The 19,528-nt window shown below is 38.6% G+C and overlaps 1 protein-coding gene across 50 annotated transcripts in view; it reads right to left on the bottom strand.

Annotated features, from left to right (window-relative positions):
* PTPRD (protein tyrosine phosphatase receptor type D) overlaps window positions 1–19,528 on the bottom strand; it is a 601,896-nt gene that overhangs the window by 146,127 nt on the left and 436,241 nt on the right. For 25 of the 50 annotated variants that reach the window (XM_034773574.1, XM_034773573.1, XM_034773577.1 and 22 more), the window contains 6 exons: window positions 14,272–14,405; window positions 12,684–12,828; window positions 8,928–9,233; window positions 7,783–7,976; window positions 4,561–4,587; window positions 2,465–2,582 (listed from right to left, as the gene is read on the bottom strand). In XM_034773574.1, the coding sequence (XP_034629465.1) occupies window positions 2,465–2,582; window positions 4,561–4,587; window positions 7,783–7,976; window positions 8,928–9,233; window positions 12,684–12,828; window positions 14,272–14,405 (924 nt within the window). The remainder of the gene's footprint in view (window positions 1–2,464; window positions 2,583–4,560; window positions 4,588–7,782; window positions 7,977–8,927; window positions 9,234–12,683; window positions 12,829–14,271; window positions 14,406–19,528) is intronic. The other 25 variants (XM_034773613.1, XM_034773614.1, XM_034773618.1 and 22 more) reach the window with 4 other exon arrangements.

Genomic DNA, 19,528 nt, shown 5'->3' with positions numbered 1-19,528 from the left:
CATAGCTGTAAAAACAATTTATATGGCTATCATAGGTACCAATAAAGCTGAAGACACTTTTTTTTTCTAGCTACCGGCAAGGGCATTATTTTAATCATGAAGAAATATTTAAATTCTTTGACTTGTGACAGTAACTTGTTTGTATAAAGACTTTATAGAAATATGATTACTGATACTAAAAATGGATATAAAACAGGAAACTGAATACGCTATGGGAAGTATATTCTGGAATGGCGACCTTAGCCAAATACCATTACCACACTATCAACTGAGGTTACTGGAGGCTCACACTTGTGATATAAACTTGGCAAGCCTTCCCTATATACAAGTATAAACTATGGTTTTTAAATACTAACTAGACATAGTAAAACAGTTAATTATCACCAACTGGTTCATACCTGCCTTAAAGTAGATTTTCACATATGGTGAGTTTTCACTGGGAAACATTTAGAATCCAATTTTCCTTCCAGGAACACTAGTTTTACAGTGATGTAACTCAACTGACTTTAATGGAGATGCCTCTTTTAAAACAAATCTAAATGAGAGTAGCGAGTCAGGCCCTTAATTTGTTTTGTAGTATTTTTAGACAGTTCCTTTGTAGAAGTTCCCCATTAAATGAAAGCTGTCAGAAGTTGACAAGCCCTAAATTAGAATTATTAGCTTTGCTTTGGTATGTGAGTTTGGGAAAGTACAAGTGCCTCATTCCTCCATCTGCCTACTCTATTCTTGTGAAAAGGCAGGGTCTGAAATCTGTCTGTGCATTCTGTACTATGCTTATCATTCCCTTTTCTAAATGCCTGTATGAGAATCCTCCTTACTACAGATAATAAACCATAGCCAGGTCTGACATATTGTCTGAATAGGTATTCATTTAGGGAAAAAAATATATGGAGCAGCAAAATTCTGAGTTCCTGTTTGTGCAGAAGATTGTGGGCTGGTAGGTGTGGACATTTACCAGATTGCCATGGCATCAAGTAGAGTAAAGGGACAATGCCAGTGATGTAAGCCAATACAGGGCTCTGAGTTTGTTCTTAGAAGGTCAAGCAGCAGAGGAGTTCCATTACAGCCTTTGTTTTGGAGAGTATATAGATTTTTTTCTAGTGACTGGAGAGTTGTTTTTTGTTTTGTTTTGTTTTTAAAGGAGAGAGAGAGAAAATTTTGGGATAGTCCAAGTTGATAGTGCCCTTCTACGATCAATGTAGATACCACCAGCTGAAGCTGGAAGTTTTGCTTCTATCATTCCATATCGTACAATTATAGTTAGAGACTGGAATGAATTTGATTAATCAAAATATCATTGAAATTACTGTGTTTATTAGAGCTGGGAACTGAGTTTTGGAAATCGTTTTGGGTCAAGTTTTGCTTTTACCTACACCAGAACCAAAAGAGGTCCAGATGAGGACTGCATTTTGTCTGAACTACTAGAGTTCATTGGAGAGGTGGAGCTGGATAAAATAGATCTAGTGTATATTAGTCACGAGTAATGAATGGAAGGTACTGTAGAAGCTGGAATGCAACTACATGATCAATCTAGTCCAGAGGTAGGCAAACTACGGTGCACGGGCCACATCCGGCCCGCAGGACCCTCCTGCCTGGCACCTGAGCTCCTGCCCCAGGAGGCTAGCCCCCGGCCCCTCCCCCGCTGTTCTCCCTCCCCTGCAACCTCAGCTCACCCCGCTGCCGGCATAATGCTCTGGACAGCGGGGCTGTGAGCTCCTGGGGCAGCGCAGCTGCAGAGCCCGGCCTGACCTGTTGCTCTATGCTGCACGCTGTGTGGCTGTAGTGCCGCCAGCCACCAGTGCTCCAGGCAGCGCGGTAAGGGCAGAGAGCGGGGGGGTTGGATAGAAGGCAGGGGAGTTTGTATGTGGATAGGGGGCGGGATGGTCAGAGGGCGGGGAACAGGGGGGTTGAATGGGGGCGGGGCTCCTTGGGGACAGTTAGGAAGGAGGCAGTTAGGAAGGAGGGGGGGGGGGGGGGGGGGGGGGGGGGGGGGGGGGGGGGGGGGGGGGGGGTGGGGGGGGCAGTCGGGGGACAGGGAAAAGGGGTGGTTGGATGGGGCAGGGGTCTGGGGGGGGCAGTCAGGAAGGAGGGGGGGTGGATGGGGCGGCAGGGGGCAGTCAGGGGACAGGGAGTGAGGGGGGTGGATGAGGCAGAGGTCCCGGGGGTGGGCTGTCAGGGGGCGAGAAGCGGGGGGAGAGGGGTGGGAACCGGGCCATGCCCCCCTCCCCTAACCAGCCCTCCATACAATTTCCAAAACCTGATGCAGCCCTCAGGCCAAAAGGTTTGCCCGTCCCTGATCTAGCCACTACAGTTGAGATTTTCCTAAATAGTCTAGGAGATATGGCTATATCTGCTGCTGAAATTATTGAAGATGTGTTTCTAAACCCACTAGACTGCTTTGAAAAGCTCAGCCTGCAAGTTGAGAGACAACCAATTCAGAGATGAAGGGGTATCCAAGTATTACCTGCACCAGTGGTAGACACTAGTTTGGGCTTGCTACGTGCTCCATCTCCTTTTGTTGTGTAGGCTGTCACAGTGAGGGAGTATGTAGTTTCAGGCTGTAGTCCAGAAATGATCATTTCCTGAGATGAAATAAAACAACAAAAACACGTATTAAAAATTCATTCCTTACTAAGAAAGTGCAGAATAATCTAGTCAATTGCTACATATCACATAAAGTGCATATGCTTTTGTGCTACCTGTAATGAAGATACACATTGGAGTGTATCAGAAGAATGTTTTGTGAGTGTGACACTTTGTAATGCAGTATGTTTCACTTTTTAAAAGTAAAACAGACAGGGCATTTCTAAGTAGCATGCTTCAGGTAGTTTTATATGGCTTAGGCCAAAGAACGAATGATGTGACCAGTGTAATAATCATCCTGAAATGCACTGCCTGGAGAGTCTTATTGCTATTGTGAAATTAAAGCAAGTTGAAAAATAAGTTTGACCTAGTAGTTTACTGGCCATTATTGACATAGGTATGAAATCACTAGCAATAAGTCAGAGAGCTCCAGTTTTACCCACACTTCTAAAGCTATTTCATAATACACTAAGTACAGTCCACCAGAAACACTATTTGCCTTCATATATAGATTTCACAACAATTTGTATTTGTTACAGCACTGTTCATCCAGGTATCACAAAGTGCTTTACAAATTGTTAACTACTCAAAATCTCAAAGAACCACTCAATCAGCATTGTTAGAGCAAACCCCAGAGCTCTTAGGCAAAGTACACCAGCAACAGAAGGGATCAATTCTCAACCAATACAAAGAATAGGGTGTAATATATGCAAAAACCAAAAGAGACCTTTTCACTCACACATGTATATACACATGGAGGCCACCAGAAATAAAGACTTGTTCTTGCTCTAAAGGCAGCAAGAGAAAGTTTTGTCTTGATACATCAATCAGGCAGATAAGCATTATTAGTCTGTTGCTGATTCATGGGTAAACTGAACAGAGAAGTCTATTTATCCAAAGTCACACAGTTATCACGGCTTCCAGTTCTCGGTCATAACCACTAACCTGCACTCCTTCTCAATTCTGTGTGGCTGAATGGATTTACACTAATTTCAGCATGACTAAAGGAATGGCACACTTCAATGTCAAGAATAAATAGCTAATGTGCAATCATGTAATCTTCAAATGCAACAACCATAGAAGTTAACAGCAAAATTATGGGCCCAACTGTCCAAGGTAAATGGATTTTTTAAAATATGAGGATAGGAACACTGTACAGATGAAATTAAAATCTGGCCCTATATTTTCAGTCACTTGTTAGCAGTACCAAAATTACTAGTTAACAATGAGAAGGGATGGGTGAAATGTTTCCAATAAAAAAGAGCAAATCTGAAAATTCATCCCCAAACTGAATTCTACCCAAATGGCAAAGTCAGGAGGAAAGACATTTTACTTTCAGTCTTTCAAAAGGCAATTACAAATGATGGTGACAACTTAAAACTATAAAAGCAAAACAAATGACAGTTTTCTTTTAAATAATGATTCACACACTAGCCTCATTTGGAGTACATTGTATTCTACTGTATGCAAGGATAAATAAATGCATACAGTAGTGTCTTTTAAAAAGGCAATTTGAATGTAATAAACACATTACTTAGGCCATAAATACTGTGGGAGGTTTACCTTCCTTGGTTTGATTGGGAAGTGTACATAACAGACACATATTCCAAACAAAAAGAAAGATGAACTTGTACTTCTGCTGCACACTACACACTGAACCTGAAGGGTGACTAACTACTAGGCAAATCCAAACTGTTTCGGTTTTCTTTCTGTAATACCTTCTTTTAAAGCATAGTTTCTTTGGTTGCATTGCCAGGCATAGTTAGTTACAGCCATCAAAACCAACAAAACCACAAAACAATGTTGTACGTTTCAGCACCATGCCAAACTCACAGAACAAAGAAAAAAAAAGTGAGGAAAATTTCAATAATATGTTAGTACATGCATTTGTGCAAATGACAAAAACATTTACAAAACAGAAAGAGGTTAAAAAAAAAAAACACACATTTTTTGTCTGACCAGTCAACAACTACTCACATGTTCGGCAGTATCATCATATTCCCACTGATTGAGAGTAAAGAATGGTGGAAAGAAAAACAAAAGAAATGAAGAGAGGTTTGTAGCCTGGTTGAGGCAATTTTGTTGTTCGTAGTAAAAATAAATTAAAAAAAAACAAACCAAAAATCTCCAAAAACTGGCTGGCAAAATCAGGTTTGAAATCAGGTTAATGAAATTAGACCGGGCATTTTCAATTCCATATTTATTACCGGGGGTGGTACAAAAATTGTAACTTTTCTTTTCTTGAAGGGTAAAAGAACGACATATTCCCTAGTACTGAATGCTATTATTGCTCAGTAATATTTTATGACTGTATTAATGAAAGCCACTGATATAGAATGAAAGGCTGCCTGTTTTTCTAATCATATGTTACAAGGCTACATTCGTTTTCATTTCAATTTAGCCTGTCCAAATTACATCAATGCACCTATTTAGATTCATAACTGCAACGTGTATACATACTTGAAATGAAGTAATGAAGCCCTGTTACCATCATTTGGTTTTTTCATTGCATATGCCAAGAGAACACACATTCAGGGAAATAAATGAGAGGGGGTTAGAATGTGCCAATGAGGGAACTAGCAATTAAGAGCCAAACTCTAAAGAAACCTACAAATGAGCAAGTTTGGCTTTGGCATGCATGGTGTTTTGGTGCCAATATTGCACACACACTTTCTCTCTTTCCACCTTCTCCAATTTAAAATGGAGTCAGAACTAGGGCCACACAGAGCTTGAAAGCAGATATCTGAGCAAGACAAAGGGAGAATTGAAGCTCAGAGGCTTATTGTTTTCTTTCTCATTGTGATGCATGGCTAGAAAGGGTTAAACACTCTGCAAAATAAATAACCCTCAAAAGACATGTGGGGAGATAATGCTTGTGTTTTTGTGTATTTACATATGTATGAGTAGGGTGGACAATGTAATCAACAGTCCCTGTCTATGCTATATTCTGATAATTCAGAGGTCAAAAGAAGATCCTAGCATTTAAATGAATTGTAAACACGGAATATCTCAGTATTCATCTCTCTTTGAAATGTACCATGAATTGTGGAAGAACAAGCAAATGGCCTTATGTTAATTCATATAGCTAAGTACTGGTGATGGACTTCCTTCAAAGTCATTCTAATTACCTTTTGTTCCCCGAGGAAATCCCAACTTGTCAAAGAGGACATGAAATTGTATAAAAGATCCTTGGGTCTGATTAAAGAAGAACAGGAGTACTTGTGGCACCTTAGAGACTAACAAATTTATTAGAGCATAAGCTTTCGTGGACTACAGCCCACTTCTTCTGATGCAAATTGGGTCTGATTCTGTCATCTCAGATCTGCTTAGACTTCATCAGGGGAAGTTTGAGTCGCAAGACTGAGGTCCCAGTTATGCTGGTACCCCCGGAATATGAGATTTGGACATTGGACTATGACCTATGAACTGAATTCTAAAGGAACTCTTTGCAACTATAAAGCTCAACATCTCTGCTATGAATCTGAACCTCAATGAATTGAACTCATGTCTGTCTGTATAATGATCTTTTAACCATACTCTCTCTGTTTTTTAATGAATTTTAGTTTAGTTAATAAGAATTGGCTGTGGCGTGTTTGTGGGTAAGATCTGAAACATTCATTAACTTGGGAGGTAATGTGTCCGATCCTTTGGGATTGGTAGAACCTTTTCTTTTATATGATGAAATAAGATTTACAGATATGTTCATCATATCTGGCGTGGGTACCTGGATGGAGGCCTGAGGCCGGATCACTTTAAGGGAACTGTGTTATTTGGACGTCTGAGTAACCAGTAAGGTAATAAAGAAGCTATTTTATGCTGGCTTGGTAAATCTACGTATTGGACTATCCACCAGCTTTATGGGGATTGTCTGCCCCATTCTTTGCAGTTCCCCCCTAATTGAGTGACCACAGCTGGCTCCCCACTAGGACCCCGGCCACACTCATAATTGCAAATTTGTAGTAAACCACAGGCATTTATGGTTCATTCTGTTTAAACTGCGAGAGCACAATGTTTTGCCAAATAAATAAATACATAAATATGTAAAACAAGAAAATGGACCTCTTGAGAACTGGCACAATACTATTTAAATAGGCATTTCAACAAAATTGAAGGGACAAGAGATCAGTGCTGCCCCCCCCCCAATGAATATAGAGAGTTGCAAGTTATCTATTAAATCCGGGGGCGGGGGGGAGGGGGCTGCCATCATTTACTAACATGAAACATAGAACTGGTTAAGATTTAATTGTTTATTTTCAATTAAGGTGATAATATCTGATGATGACTTCCCATTATTCACATACAAAATGAGCCCGGGCTGTGAGAAGTGTGCAAACATTTATAGCTTTCCCTTAGACGTATACATCAGTGGCATAATTCAGGTAATCTCCAAGTCCACAAAGCATAAATATAGCCCTACCATTAGAATCCTAATATTAGAAGTTCTTTTGATTTTCATGTGATCAAATACGTGCCCCAGAACAGAGATTTCTCTGTCAGGTGCCATGATTTGTAAAACAGATCAAACCACTTTCTCAGCATCTGCATTTTGCAGCAGAAGCAACCTTACATTTTTAAAACACACTCATTTTACTTGATAGTTATTGATTTGAATGATGTATTGTGCTATTTAAATACATGAGTGAGTTCTAAAACTATGACACAATATTCAGGCCTCGTTTGATAAGAGTGGTGAGATGGGTTCACACTAATGCTTTCAAGGCAGTACTAAATGTGCCAAAGCAGGGTTCTAATCTGCCTACTTCTGGTTCTGATGCTAAAACATTGAACAGAGTATTCCACCCAGGAATAAGTTATCTGTGTGAAATATCTGGTGGCTGGATCAGACAGCACACATGCTAAAAGACACTGATTATGATCTGCCTGGATGCCCTTTGGCACTCTTCCAGAGGACATGCAGATCAGGAAGTGTGTGGGTTTAGGGGAGCCTGCAGATGGTTACAAAGAATTGCACTAAACTTAGCTGGTTTTTCCCTCGTGTATGCATACACAGGCTGTCTGAATTTGGCACAAGAAACTGTAAATGTAACCATTCTGGAGAACCTATTAAAATGGAAATAAAACATGTCAGCTTGTGGGCCAAAGTGGAGGGGGGAAAAGACAGGTACTTATTTATATGTATTTTCTAAATGCAGCATTTTTACTGCGGCCTATAAACAGAATAGAAAATAATCTAGTTACCTGTGCATCAGACAGCATGACATCCTTCAGCATGGGTTGACCCTTTGGCTCTCCATTTTCCATCCTCACATAGTGAACCTGGTATCCTCGGATCTGACCATGCTGCTTATTGGGTACAGGTGAGCGCCATGACACTTTAACAGAGGTAGAGTTGACAGCCTCTACCTCGACTTTGCGAGGAGGACCACTAGGAACTGGAACAACATCATTGGATAAAACAGAATTACAGGCACCTGTCCCACCCATTTAGAGTCTTTTTCTTTCTTTCTCTCTCTCTCTCTCTCTTTAAGGGCAGACCCACTACGTTTTCTTTGAAGAATACAAATTGTTCAACAAATGAAAATGCTCAACCAATCTGCTCTACCTTTCAGTGAAAAGATCAAAAAACATGACTGATGCAAAAAATGGAAGAAAAAAGAGTATTAGAGAAATAGAAAAACATGTAAAAATGTACAAAAGCCAAGGAAGATGCTTTGAGATTCAAAGCATTAAAGTACAAAGAGATATTTGTAATTGAAATAATAATAATAAAAAAAACCAAAAGATTTCAAAAAAAAAGTTCCCTTTTGTTTTGGTTGGGTTTGGGTTTTTTGCAGTGGAACAAAAAGGTGGTTGATAATTGGGACATCTTCTGTTATATTCAGATTTGGAAGACATTTGACAACCTAGATATTTAAAATAAAAATATGTAGAGCATCAGTTTTCCAAAAGATTTTTTTTAAATGCACCAAAGAACAAGAAGGCCATTTTTAAAAATCAAAGACATAAGCTCATCAGATAGAAGACTTAAAAAAAAAAAAAAAAAAAAAAAGGTCAAGAAAAATGCAGAAAGATTCCCTCCGTGAGATCTGTGATTTTTTTAATAGATGAGGAGGGGGAGGAAGAGCAATCTGGGTAGGTTCGAAGGGGTAGCAGTTTCAATTTGCTCAAAAAAAAAAAAAACAAACCACTTTGTGCTTAAAGAAAAATTCAAAACTGACGTAGCAAAGGCAGACCTTTGATTAAAACAATCAAATGGTGACAGTAACAGTGATTTTGGGAAAAAGAGGAGCAGGGACAAAAAAGGAATACTGTTAGCCTATACAAAGACAGCAGATCGAGAGAGAGTCATAGAGGTGCAAACGGATGTAGTGGAGGCAACATACCATCTTCATCTGTCCGAATCAATACTGATAAGCTCTCTGGGCCAGGTCCGACATCAGTGTGGGCAGTCACAGAAATCCGGTATTCAGTCCATTTTTCCAACTGTTCCAAAAGGTACTGAGTAGTGTCCGAAGCAATTCCCAAAATTTCATGGGGCTTGTCATCTTCCCCATCAATCCCAATGTACTTGATTGAATATTCTGTGATAATGCCATTCTGTTTTTCCACCGGTGGAGGTTGCCAACTTACCAAAATGCTAGTGGAGCTGGGGCTGGTGCAACTAATGTCTTGAGGAGGAGCTGATGGCTCTAATTTCAGTAGTGGGTTAGAGGAGGATTTGAGTGAAAGGATAGGAGTGGTTGAAAAAAAAAACATGAACAAAAGAAAAAATGAAAATAAATAAAAAGGGCAACCAAACAAAAAAAAAACCAAAACCCATATAAACTTAAAAAGCAAAACATCAGATAATCTTATGCACCTTGGCTTATTAAAGTGAAGAAATTAAAAATGAATAAACCAACTAAATGGTGAAAAAGGATGTGGGGGAAATACATGAAAACGAAGCCTCAAAATAATATTACGTACCTGCAATTAAAATTCTTCTTCAAATAAAAACAAAACGTGATGCTTTTATATGTCTATTCATCTACCCTTGTAATGTTTGCAATTAGTGCAAGTTAGGATATTTTAAATGATTATTTTATGTATGTCTTTTTTGCCAAATTTTAACCTACTCTGTACAGTCAGTCTTACATTCATTGAATAGTTTTTTTCCCTTTTACTATATTCCAGATAACTTGCAATAATTGCTAGAAACTGCTTGAGAAATTCTCAGCCCCTTTGAAACTTCCCTCCTGTCCCTCCCCCCCAAAAAGATTATATTTTCATTTTTCTTTTTAAAACTGAGTCTGCCTGGATCAAGTCAACTACAAATAATGTTTAAATGGAAAGCATTTATTTAAACATTTATTGTAGCCAACATAGTGTAAAAGCATGCAAAGTCAATAGAAGATGAAGAAAATCTTAGTCAAAGGTTTACCTACCAGGACAAAAAGTGACAGGCTTGTTGATTCTGACTGTACCTTGTACTTACCCTAGATCAGCTCTCAGTTATATTTTTAACTCGTCTTGGAGACACCTTTGCTAGTGAAGAATTAAATCCTACCAGCAATTTTTTTGGTAATTTCAATAAACTACCACCTCCACACATTTTGTCAGCAAAATAGCTATTAAATCTTACTAAAAGACTTCCCTAGCAAAACAAAGAACAAAGATACAAAGCTCTGAATTTATACTGTATCTTACTTCACATGAGCACGCATCATTTATATCAAATATAGCTTGTATTAAGAAGACAGCTAAAGTGCTTGCCCATTGTGTGTGATCTAGTCTCTACCCCATATCCTTAAAGGAAAAACAAATGGATTATTGTGTACTACTTCTTGGCACATCAAAGATAATTAAAGCAGCTGAAGAGTTATAGGGCCCTGCTGTGACCTACTGCAGTTACACATGTATCTTTTGGTTCCTCACAGATCTTCTATGTGGATCAATGGATGTTCCTCAGTGTGGTATTTTACCCTTCTTGGGGGAAAATAAGTGAGAATGTACCAGCATCTGGAGGAGCTGAAGGGGTAGATAAGCTTTTTTCTTTAAAAAAATGTCAATGATCAAGGCAGAAATCAAGTACACAGGATATACTGGACATTACACTACAGAGCATGAATCTGTGCAGGAAGTATAAAAGGAAGTGAAAAGACTCCTTCGGGATATCATACTGACAGACAGATATCCCTGTAGCAGCTTTCTCTGAAGCCATGACTGAAGGTTACAAAAAACTCTGGAGAATATTTCTGCTGAATCTATGAGAGATTTCTAATATTTTAAGTATCTCAGGGGTAGCCGTGTTAGTCTGTATCCACAAAAACGAGGAGTCTGGTGGCACCTTAGAGACTAACATTTATTTGGGCATAATCTTTTGTGGCTAAAAAAAAACACTTCTACAGATGAATGCAGAAGCACTTCCATGCATCCAAATAAGTGTTTTTTTTACCCAAAGAAGCTTATGCCCAAATAAATCTGTTAAGGTGCCACCAGACTCCTAATTTTTTTAAATCATTATATTAAAATAAATGCAAACCATTCTATCTTGTGTAATTGTTTTTTTACAATGCAGTTTCTCCTTTACTTTGCAAGGTGATTTTTACACCATGTGCAATCTAGTAAGCAAATCTATTAGGTCTTAAAATAAACCATGGGCATAAATTGGAAGTTTGCCATTGATTTCAATGGGATCTCTTGCAAAAGTCTGACTACTGGGTACTTTCTTTTCATATATAACCTTTGCACTTTTTCACGTATTATCTCAGTATGTAAAATAAAAAGAAGGCTACATGTCATCTTACTGGCCCTGTCCCATTTACTTTTTTCTTACATAACCAGGAAATGGAAATCAATGGCAATTTTGACTGTGCACAGAGTACAGGATTGGGCCTTAAATATTTAACTTGTAGCCACACTTAAATCAATTCCCACCCACCTTTTATGATGCTCATGCTCTCATGTGTAACTAAAATGGTCCCCATGAAAGGAAATAATTTTCTTCTATATCAAAATACCGATTTTGCATAATTAAAATGACAGTGCCCCACGCCATTATACTTGATTCTTATGACAGCATAATTGGGTCCTTTGTGTTTATTTAAAATGCCACAGACATGCCTCAGGAAGTTCACATTACTCATAAAACTCAAACTCTAAAGCAACAGTTCTTCAGGTACCTTAATTGTTACTAATATCTCATCAAACACTAGCAAAGCGTGACAGTATAAATACAATAGCTCGAGCTGACTGACGCAAACCAGAATTTCAATGAGGCTTTGCAGTATTCGTTTAAATAACCTTACTTCACTAAAAGTAATGAACCAATCAGCCTATAGAAAATGTAAAGACATGATGGAATAAAGTTTGAAAATGGAGCAGTAAAGCTAAAGAATTACACAAAGTAAACTTTAGCTGATTATATCAACTATCTTTGGGATACAATTCTCCATTACCTGAAGAAAATCCCTTTAGTTAAGTTTCAATTTACATGTTTTTAAATTCCTATATGAATTCCCATCAGATTATTTCAGATAAGCCCTATAAATTACTCACATTATTTACATAAACAGCCAATAGAATATAGTTTTCTTGTGTGTATCAAAATGACCTATAATACTAAAGTGCCCACCTTCCAAAGACTGGTCAAAAAAACATTAGGCAAAACTTAGAAAGAATAACAATAGTTATCAGCATGCCTGTTAGTGCATACAGTCCTGGAACCTTCAAATGTACATTTTCTGCAGGAAGAGCATATCTGGATAAAAGGAAATAAATTTTATGGAATTCACACTGTGGAGCAGGAAATGACCAGGCAGGAATTTTAAGGCTCCAGACTATATCAGAGGCATGCCATGCATGGAAGATCATTAGTATGCCTAGTGGTGCACCTAGAAGCTATACTGATATCATCATAGGGCTGTCTCTTTAGACATTCTGAAGATGTTCTGCTTCTTCTCCTAAGGCTATGCAAAAGCCAATAATAATCCAAAAGCAATTCTTCTAAGCCTATCTATTATAAATATTTATCTTAAGCACTGTCCTGCTGTTGTGTTACTGAGACTCTTGCTCTCTATTGCTGTCTTACTGGCTTATCTGGCTGTGTCTGCTCAGCAGATACAAGGAGCAGAATAAAGCAAGCAAGGAGAGACACCTACTTGACTGCATGGTTCTCGCTGAGATTTCTGCAGTTGAAGCACCCAGGCCTTGTGGAGAGCGGGCAGCCAGACGGAAGTAGTACAAGCTGTTTGGCTTCAGGCTTTGCAGGCGGTAAGATGTAGTTGGCTCAATAGAAACACGTTGCTAAAGATAAGCAATAAGAGAACTGGACGTATTGATAAATATCCAAAGATACTTATTCAGAATGTTGTCTAAGGAGAAAAGCCCCCCTGAGACACTGATAACAACAGCATCAATCGGATTAATTTGTTTAAAACTTCTTTTAAAAATGTGAACGTAGCATTTTAAACAAAGTAATCTTAACCAAACAATGAAAGGAAAGTGAATCTATTACCTACAATAAATAAATAATGAAGAATGAAATTTTAAAATAAGCAGTTCAATGTATCAAGCTGCTAGGGAGAAATTCTGTTTGATAGTTTAAAAGGGATTAAATAATTATGTTCAAAATTTAAAGGAATATTTGGACACTGACAGATGACTAGAGCCTCATCTACTTATCTACATATACTTATCGCTCCAGTGAAATTGGACTTTTATGGGATGGCTGATCTTGGAGTTAAGGCTAGCCTATTGTTAGATTTGCATTCAAAATTTTAAGACGCAAATTCTTCTAAAGGTATAAATATTATCAAAGGACCTATGATCAGGACATAGTACAAGTTTAGATAGGGGCATATATTTCATATGGAATTAAAAGATAGATCTGGGAACTCTCCTCTTAGCAGTCGTTTTTAGCTGCTGAGCATGTGCTTACATGTCTTCAGTACACGTAAAGAACTTCTATAAACCTAAACTCAGTGAAGTAGCAGTAACCAGCTTTTGCTGTATTCCCAACAGAGCAATAAGATAGTGACGCAGGAGGACACTGACATATCTAGCACGCTCCCGCTGTCTCCTGAGCCTACCACTCTCATTCTTTGCACTGGAAATCAACTTTATAAAATGGAACAGAAAAAATAAGAAGAGACTTGTTTTTAAAAAAAGATTGACTTAGTGCAGCCAAAGAAACATTTAAAATGCTAATTGTTTATAAAGAGCAAACAACATAATCTAAAAAAGGTATCTTGTGATTAGAAAAATGTATTTTCTTCCTGAGGCACACTGAAAAATACCAATTACCATGTTTTAAAAGATTCTCATTTATTGACTAACAGAAACAACTATTCATTATGGGTGAAATCCTGGCCCATTGACTGCAGTGGGGCTGGGATTTCTTCCTATGGCTCATTCCTAAGAGTTGGGCAAAGTCTGTGAACTCCATGCCCTGGAGGCTGTAAAGGGTTGGACAGCCTGAACTAGCATTACCCCTTTGGAAGTGGGAACAACCTCCATGCCTGCCTTTCCAGGACACCCATAAAGCTTCCCTTGGCCAGTAGCCACAGAGCCTTGCTGGTAACCGTGCTCAGAATCTGCCATCAAGCTGGTTGCTCTGTTTAACAAACCATATCATGTCAACATTCTCATATACTAGGAAAGCAGCTAAGCTTGTACTTCTCAATCATTGCAGTCTTTCATGTCTTATCCCATTAAAGAAATACAAAAGGTGAGTACATTTTCATTTACCTCTTCACCCTGGTCCCCATCTTTGTAAACCAGTTCATAGCTGGAAATGGTGTCAGAGCGGGGAGGGGTCCAAGAAAGTAATATGCTTGTTTCAGATTCAGGTTCTGCTTTGAAGTTCAGCGGTTGCCCTGGGACTAAAGGGGAAAGTTATACAGTGTTACCACCTATTTATTTCTCTTGTTCAATACTTATTATTCAAATATTTTCAGTTATCATTGTAGTACTTGGCACAATACTGTCTTTTGTTTTAATTTCTGAACTTAAACAGATAATTGATGCAGCTGTACTAAGCAATAGGTACAAAGCAAAAAAAGTATGTTGTAATATAATGATATTACCAACTTACATTTTATCCTAAATTATTTCAAAGTTCCTCAGAAACAATACACAAAGAAACGATATACAAACCACAGAAATGCTGTCATCCTACAAGTGGACTATTGACACCTGTTTAATAGCTTACAGCAGTGACTCTCAACCTTTCCATATCACTGTACCCCTTTTAGGAGTCTAATTTGTCTTGCTTACTCCCAAATTTCACCTCACTTCAAAACTACTTGCTTACAAAATCACACATAAAAATACAAAAATATCGCAGCACACGATTGCTGAAAAATTGCTCACTTTCTCATTTTTACCATATAATTATAAAATAAATCAATTGGAATATAAATACTATATTTACATTTCAGTGTATAGTATATAGAAGAGTATAAACAAGTCATTGTCTGCATGACATTTTAGTTTGTACTGACTTCACTAGTGCTTTTTATGTAGCCGTTGTAAAACTGGGCAAATATCTAGATGAGTTGATGTACCCCCTGGAAGACCTCTGTGTAACCCCAGGGGTATGTGTGTCCCGGTTGAGAACCACAGGCTTACAGTAATGCTACACGAAAAATTTAGGACTGGTACTAAAGAATATCATACCAACTGAAACAGCTTATGTGGCAAAAAAAATTATGTATGAAATAAAGTACCGATAAGTTATATACAAGATGGGGAAAAAAATCTTCCAAAAAAGAGCTAAAGCCATTACAGATAATTCCAAATGAAAAACAAGTTTGCTAAACTAGCAAGCAATTAAGATATTAAGCATATCCTTGTCTTTAAGAAGGAGCTTACACACTGAAAAGCTGAGTTTTGCTATATTATTACTCTTCAAAAATGGCATCCTGAGGCGCCATGTTTCTTTTCTTGCCGATTAACATCTTTATCAATTTATCTCCGTTTTCTAATAATTAAATGATTTTTCTAACTGCCAGCTCTCAAAATGCAACTTTGAATCTGATAGATGGGGGAGGGGTAAGGAGGCATTTTCTGGCTCATGTGTCATTTGTCATAAGGTTTATTCAGGCCAAAATCTACCCTCAGTTACACATGTGCATCTCCACTGAAGACTATATAAAGTGTAAATGAGGGCAGAATTTGTCTTTTCAGTTAGAATGTAGGCAATGACTTCGGCACCCAAGTTTGAAAATGATTGGTTATGATTTCTACTGCGAATGAATGAATCACAACAGAATCCAAACTCACTCTTCCATAGTGGTGCTGGCTTTGCAGGAATAAAAAGCAGTACACACTTCTTTGGTCAGAAAAATAATTAGCTATTATTCTCAATACACAAGGGAGCAGCTGTAGTAAGTAAGGTCATAATAATAATAACAACACAGATAATAATTTTTGCATAATCATTTTTTAAGAGTAGAACCGCATTCTAAATAAAAGTACTTTTCTTTTGTACAGCCCACAGAAAAGGAGGAACTAGCCCATCAGGGAGTAAAAATAAAATGTACATGTTTGTAAAACTTAGGCTCTGCAGATTTTTAGTATCCCCGATAATGTCACAGCTAACCTGGTGGCTAAACTTTGTGACTTTGTCCTCACCCACAACTATTTCACGTTTGGGGACAATATATACCTTCAAGTCAGCGGCACTGCTATGGATACCCGCATGGCCCCACAGTATGCCAACATTTTTATGGCTGACTTAGAACAACGCTTCCTTAGCTCTCGTCCCCTAACGCCCCTACTCTACTTGCGCTACATTGATGACATCTTCATCATCTGGACCCATGGAAAAGAAGCCCTTGAGGAATTCCACCATGATTTCAATAATTTCCATCCCATCATCAACCTCAGCCTAGATCAATCCACACAAGCGGTCCATTTCCTGGACACTACTGTGCTAATAAGCGATGGTCACATAAATACCACCCTATACCGGAAACCTACTGACCGTTACACTTACCTACATGCCTCCAGCTTCCATCCAGGACACACCACACGATCCATTGTCTACAGCCAAGCTCTAAGATATAACCGCATTTGCTCCAATCCCTCAGATAGAGACAAGCACCTACAAGATCTCTATCAAGCATTCTTAAAACTACAATACCCACCTGCTGAAGTGAAAAAACAGATTGACAGAGCCAAACGAGTACCCAGAAGTCACCTCCTACAAGACAGGCCCTACAAAGAAAATAACAGAATACCACTAGCTGTCACCTTCAGCTCCCAACTAAAACCTCTCCAGCGCATCATCAGAGATCTACAAGCTATCCTGAAAGATAATCCATTACTCTCACAGATCTTGGGAGACAGACCTCGCTTACAGACAACCCCCCAACCTAAAGCAAATACTCACCAGCAACCACACATCACTGAACAAAACCACTGACCCAGGAACCTATCCTTGTAACAAAGCCCGATGCCAACTCTGTCCACATATCTATTCAAGTGACATCATCATAGGACCTAATCACATCAGCCATACCATCAGGGGCTCGTTCACTTGCACATCTACCAATGTGATATATGCCATCATGTGCCAGCAATGCCCCTCTGCCATGTACATTGGCCAAACCAGACAGTCTCTCCGCAAAAGAATTAATGGACACAAATCTGACATCAGGAATCATAATACTCAAAAACCAGGGGGAGAACACTTTCACCTGTCTGGACATTCAATGACAGACCTGCGGGTGGCTATCTTACAACAGAAAAACTTCAAAAACAGACTCCAGCGAGAGACTGCTGAGCTGGAATTGATATGCAAACTAGATACAATCAACTCAGGATTGAATAAGGACTGGGAATGGCTGAGCCATTACAAACATTGAATCTATCTCCCCTTGTAAGTATTCTCACACTTCTTATCAAACTGTCTGTACTGGGCTAGCTTGATTATCACTTCAAAAAAAAATTTTTCTCTTACTTAATTGGCCTCTCAGAGTTGGTAAGACAACTCCCACCTGTTCATGCTCTCTGTATGTGTGTATATATATCTCCTCAATATATGTTCCACTCTATATGCATCCGAAGAAGTGGGCAGTAGCCCACGAAAGCTTATGCTCTAATAAATTTGTTAGTCTGTAAGGTGCCACAAGTATTCCTGTTCTTTTTGCGGATACAGACTAACACGGCTGCTACTCTGAAACCTGTCATTGGAGCTATGGAGTTCAGAAAGCCATTTGGACTTATGATAACCTGTTGGATATGATAGCTAGGATTTGACTTCTAAGTTTTAAAATAAGTAGATTGACAGCTGACAGGAGATGTAAATTTGCCTGTATAGACTTTTAATAGCTTGTAATTGCCTACCATTAGTCCCCTCTGAAATAAACAGGACAAAATAGAAAGACAAGATGGGATAGGAGAAAAAAAATCTTCTCTCCCACGCTGAAGAAATGTGTCAGAGTGAATAGTAATCCAATGTAACTATATATCTTCAGAGAACAAGACTAAAAGCAGAGTAATTAACTTTTTCTTGAAAAGATACCTGGTGTAATAAACGACCACTCGGTGGATATTACAAAGCTCCAAGGACGTCTTTGAAAAATACCGATATAAGAAGTACAAAGGGAAATCATAGCAAATTATGACAAATCATTGTAAGTACGTAAGGAGCAATAGAATCATTTTAATGGGAAATACAAATTTGAATCAAGGTGCTGGGAGAACTGGACTATTCATGACTTGGAAACAGGTTCTGTAATACCACTAGGTCTAACTTGCATTACTGTCATGATGGTGAGTCCAAGTCATATTGTTGTATAAATGTATGCAAAGAGCTCCATGTGGCTGCCTTACAACTCTCTTGGATAGGAACCAACTGGAGGCTGGTGATCGTTGCAATTTGCCTCCTACTAAATATGGCTTAAAGTGACTTTGGAGTTGTACTGTCGGCCTGCCAAAGCATAATGATGAGCCATGGAGTTCAGAAAGCCATTGGGACATATTTCTTTTTGACATGGATTTGTCCCATGTATAATTGTATCAAATGAAGCAAAAAGACAGGTGGACACTCATCGGGACTTTGCCTGCTCTACAAAACAAAAATGTATGACACAGTACTATCAGACTATGGAAAAGTGCTTCACTTGGATGAGCATGAATACTGGGAAGAATATTGGCAGAGTAACTGAGCAATTATGGTGTAATTCCAATGCACATTTGGCTGGAATCTAGGGAGAGTCAGTAACATCACCTTGTCCTTGTGGGACTTTATGTAAAATAGATTAGAGTCCCTAAAGCCTTATGATGACTTACCATGTGAGCTGCAATTGCTGCCACAAAAAATAAAATTATGTTAGAAATTCCACCTCACAGTTATGGTGCGGTTCAAAAGGAGATCTCTTCAGTTTTTTGAGACCAACATAGCTATCTCATGATATGAGGGTTGTCTAATGGAAGATTTTAGAAGAAATAAGCCCATCAAAAATCTGAACCATACAGATTAACTTCCTTTCTCCAAAAGCATGAAAGGCCAAAACAACTCCATAAGAGATGCTGTATATAATCTAACTGACAGCTGCAGAAAGTAATCAAGCAGTTTTTGCACAGGACAAACCAAGTAATCCACTTGGGTCCTGAATTTTCTCCACTTCAATCTGCACAATTTCATTGTAGTCTCCTATGAAGCTAGGAAAACTAAATACTGTAGAACAAGGAAGCCATGCCAACTGGTAAAACAGTCCTAGGATGGGATGGAGAAAGGTTTCTTGGTTCTCAATGATTATATGTTGTGAGACACTCATCTCCAACATCTCTCTCCTCAAGGATTTCTCCTTGATGTCCTTGTTTGCCATCTTAAAGCTGGGATTCGCTTAAAATGTAATGGGACTCCATTCAAGCAGTGAACCTTAACTCCACCAGTTTTATTAATTTGTGGCAGATATTTTCAATTTGTACTCAGGCAATGTCTGAAATTGGTTTTTTTGGGGTGAGGGGGAAGGGAGCAGGAAGGGTTGGCTTC

This window comes from Trachemys scripta, chromosome 6 (genome assembly GCF_013100865.1).
Source record: "Trachemys scripta elegans isolate TJP31775 chromosome 6, CAS_Tse_1.0, whole genome shotgun sequence".
NCBI lineage: Eukaryota > Metazoa > Chordata > Testudines > Emydidae > Trachemys > Trachemys scripta.
This window is presented reverse-complemented; position numbering and strand designations above follow the sequence as displayed.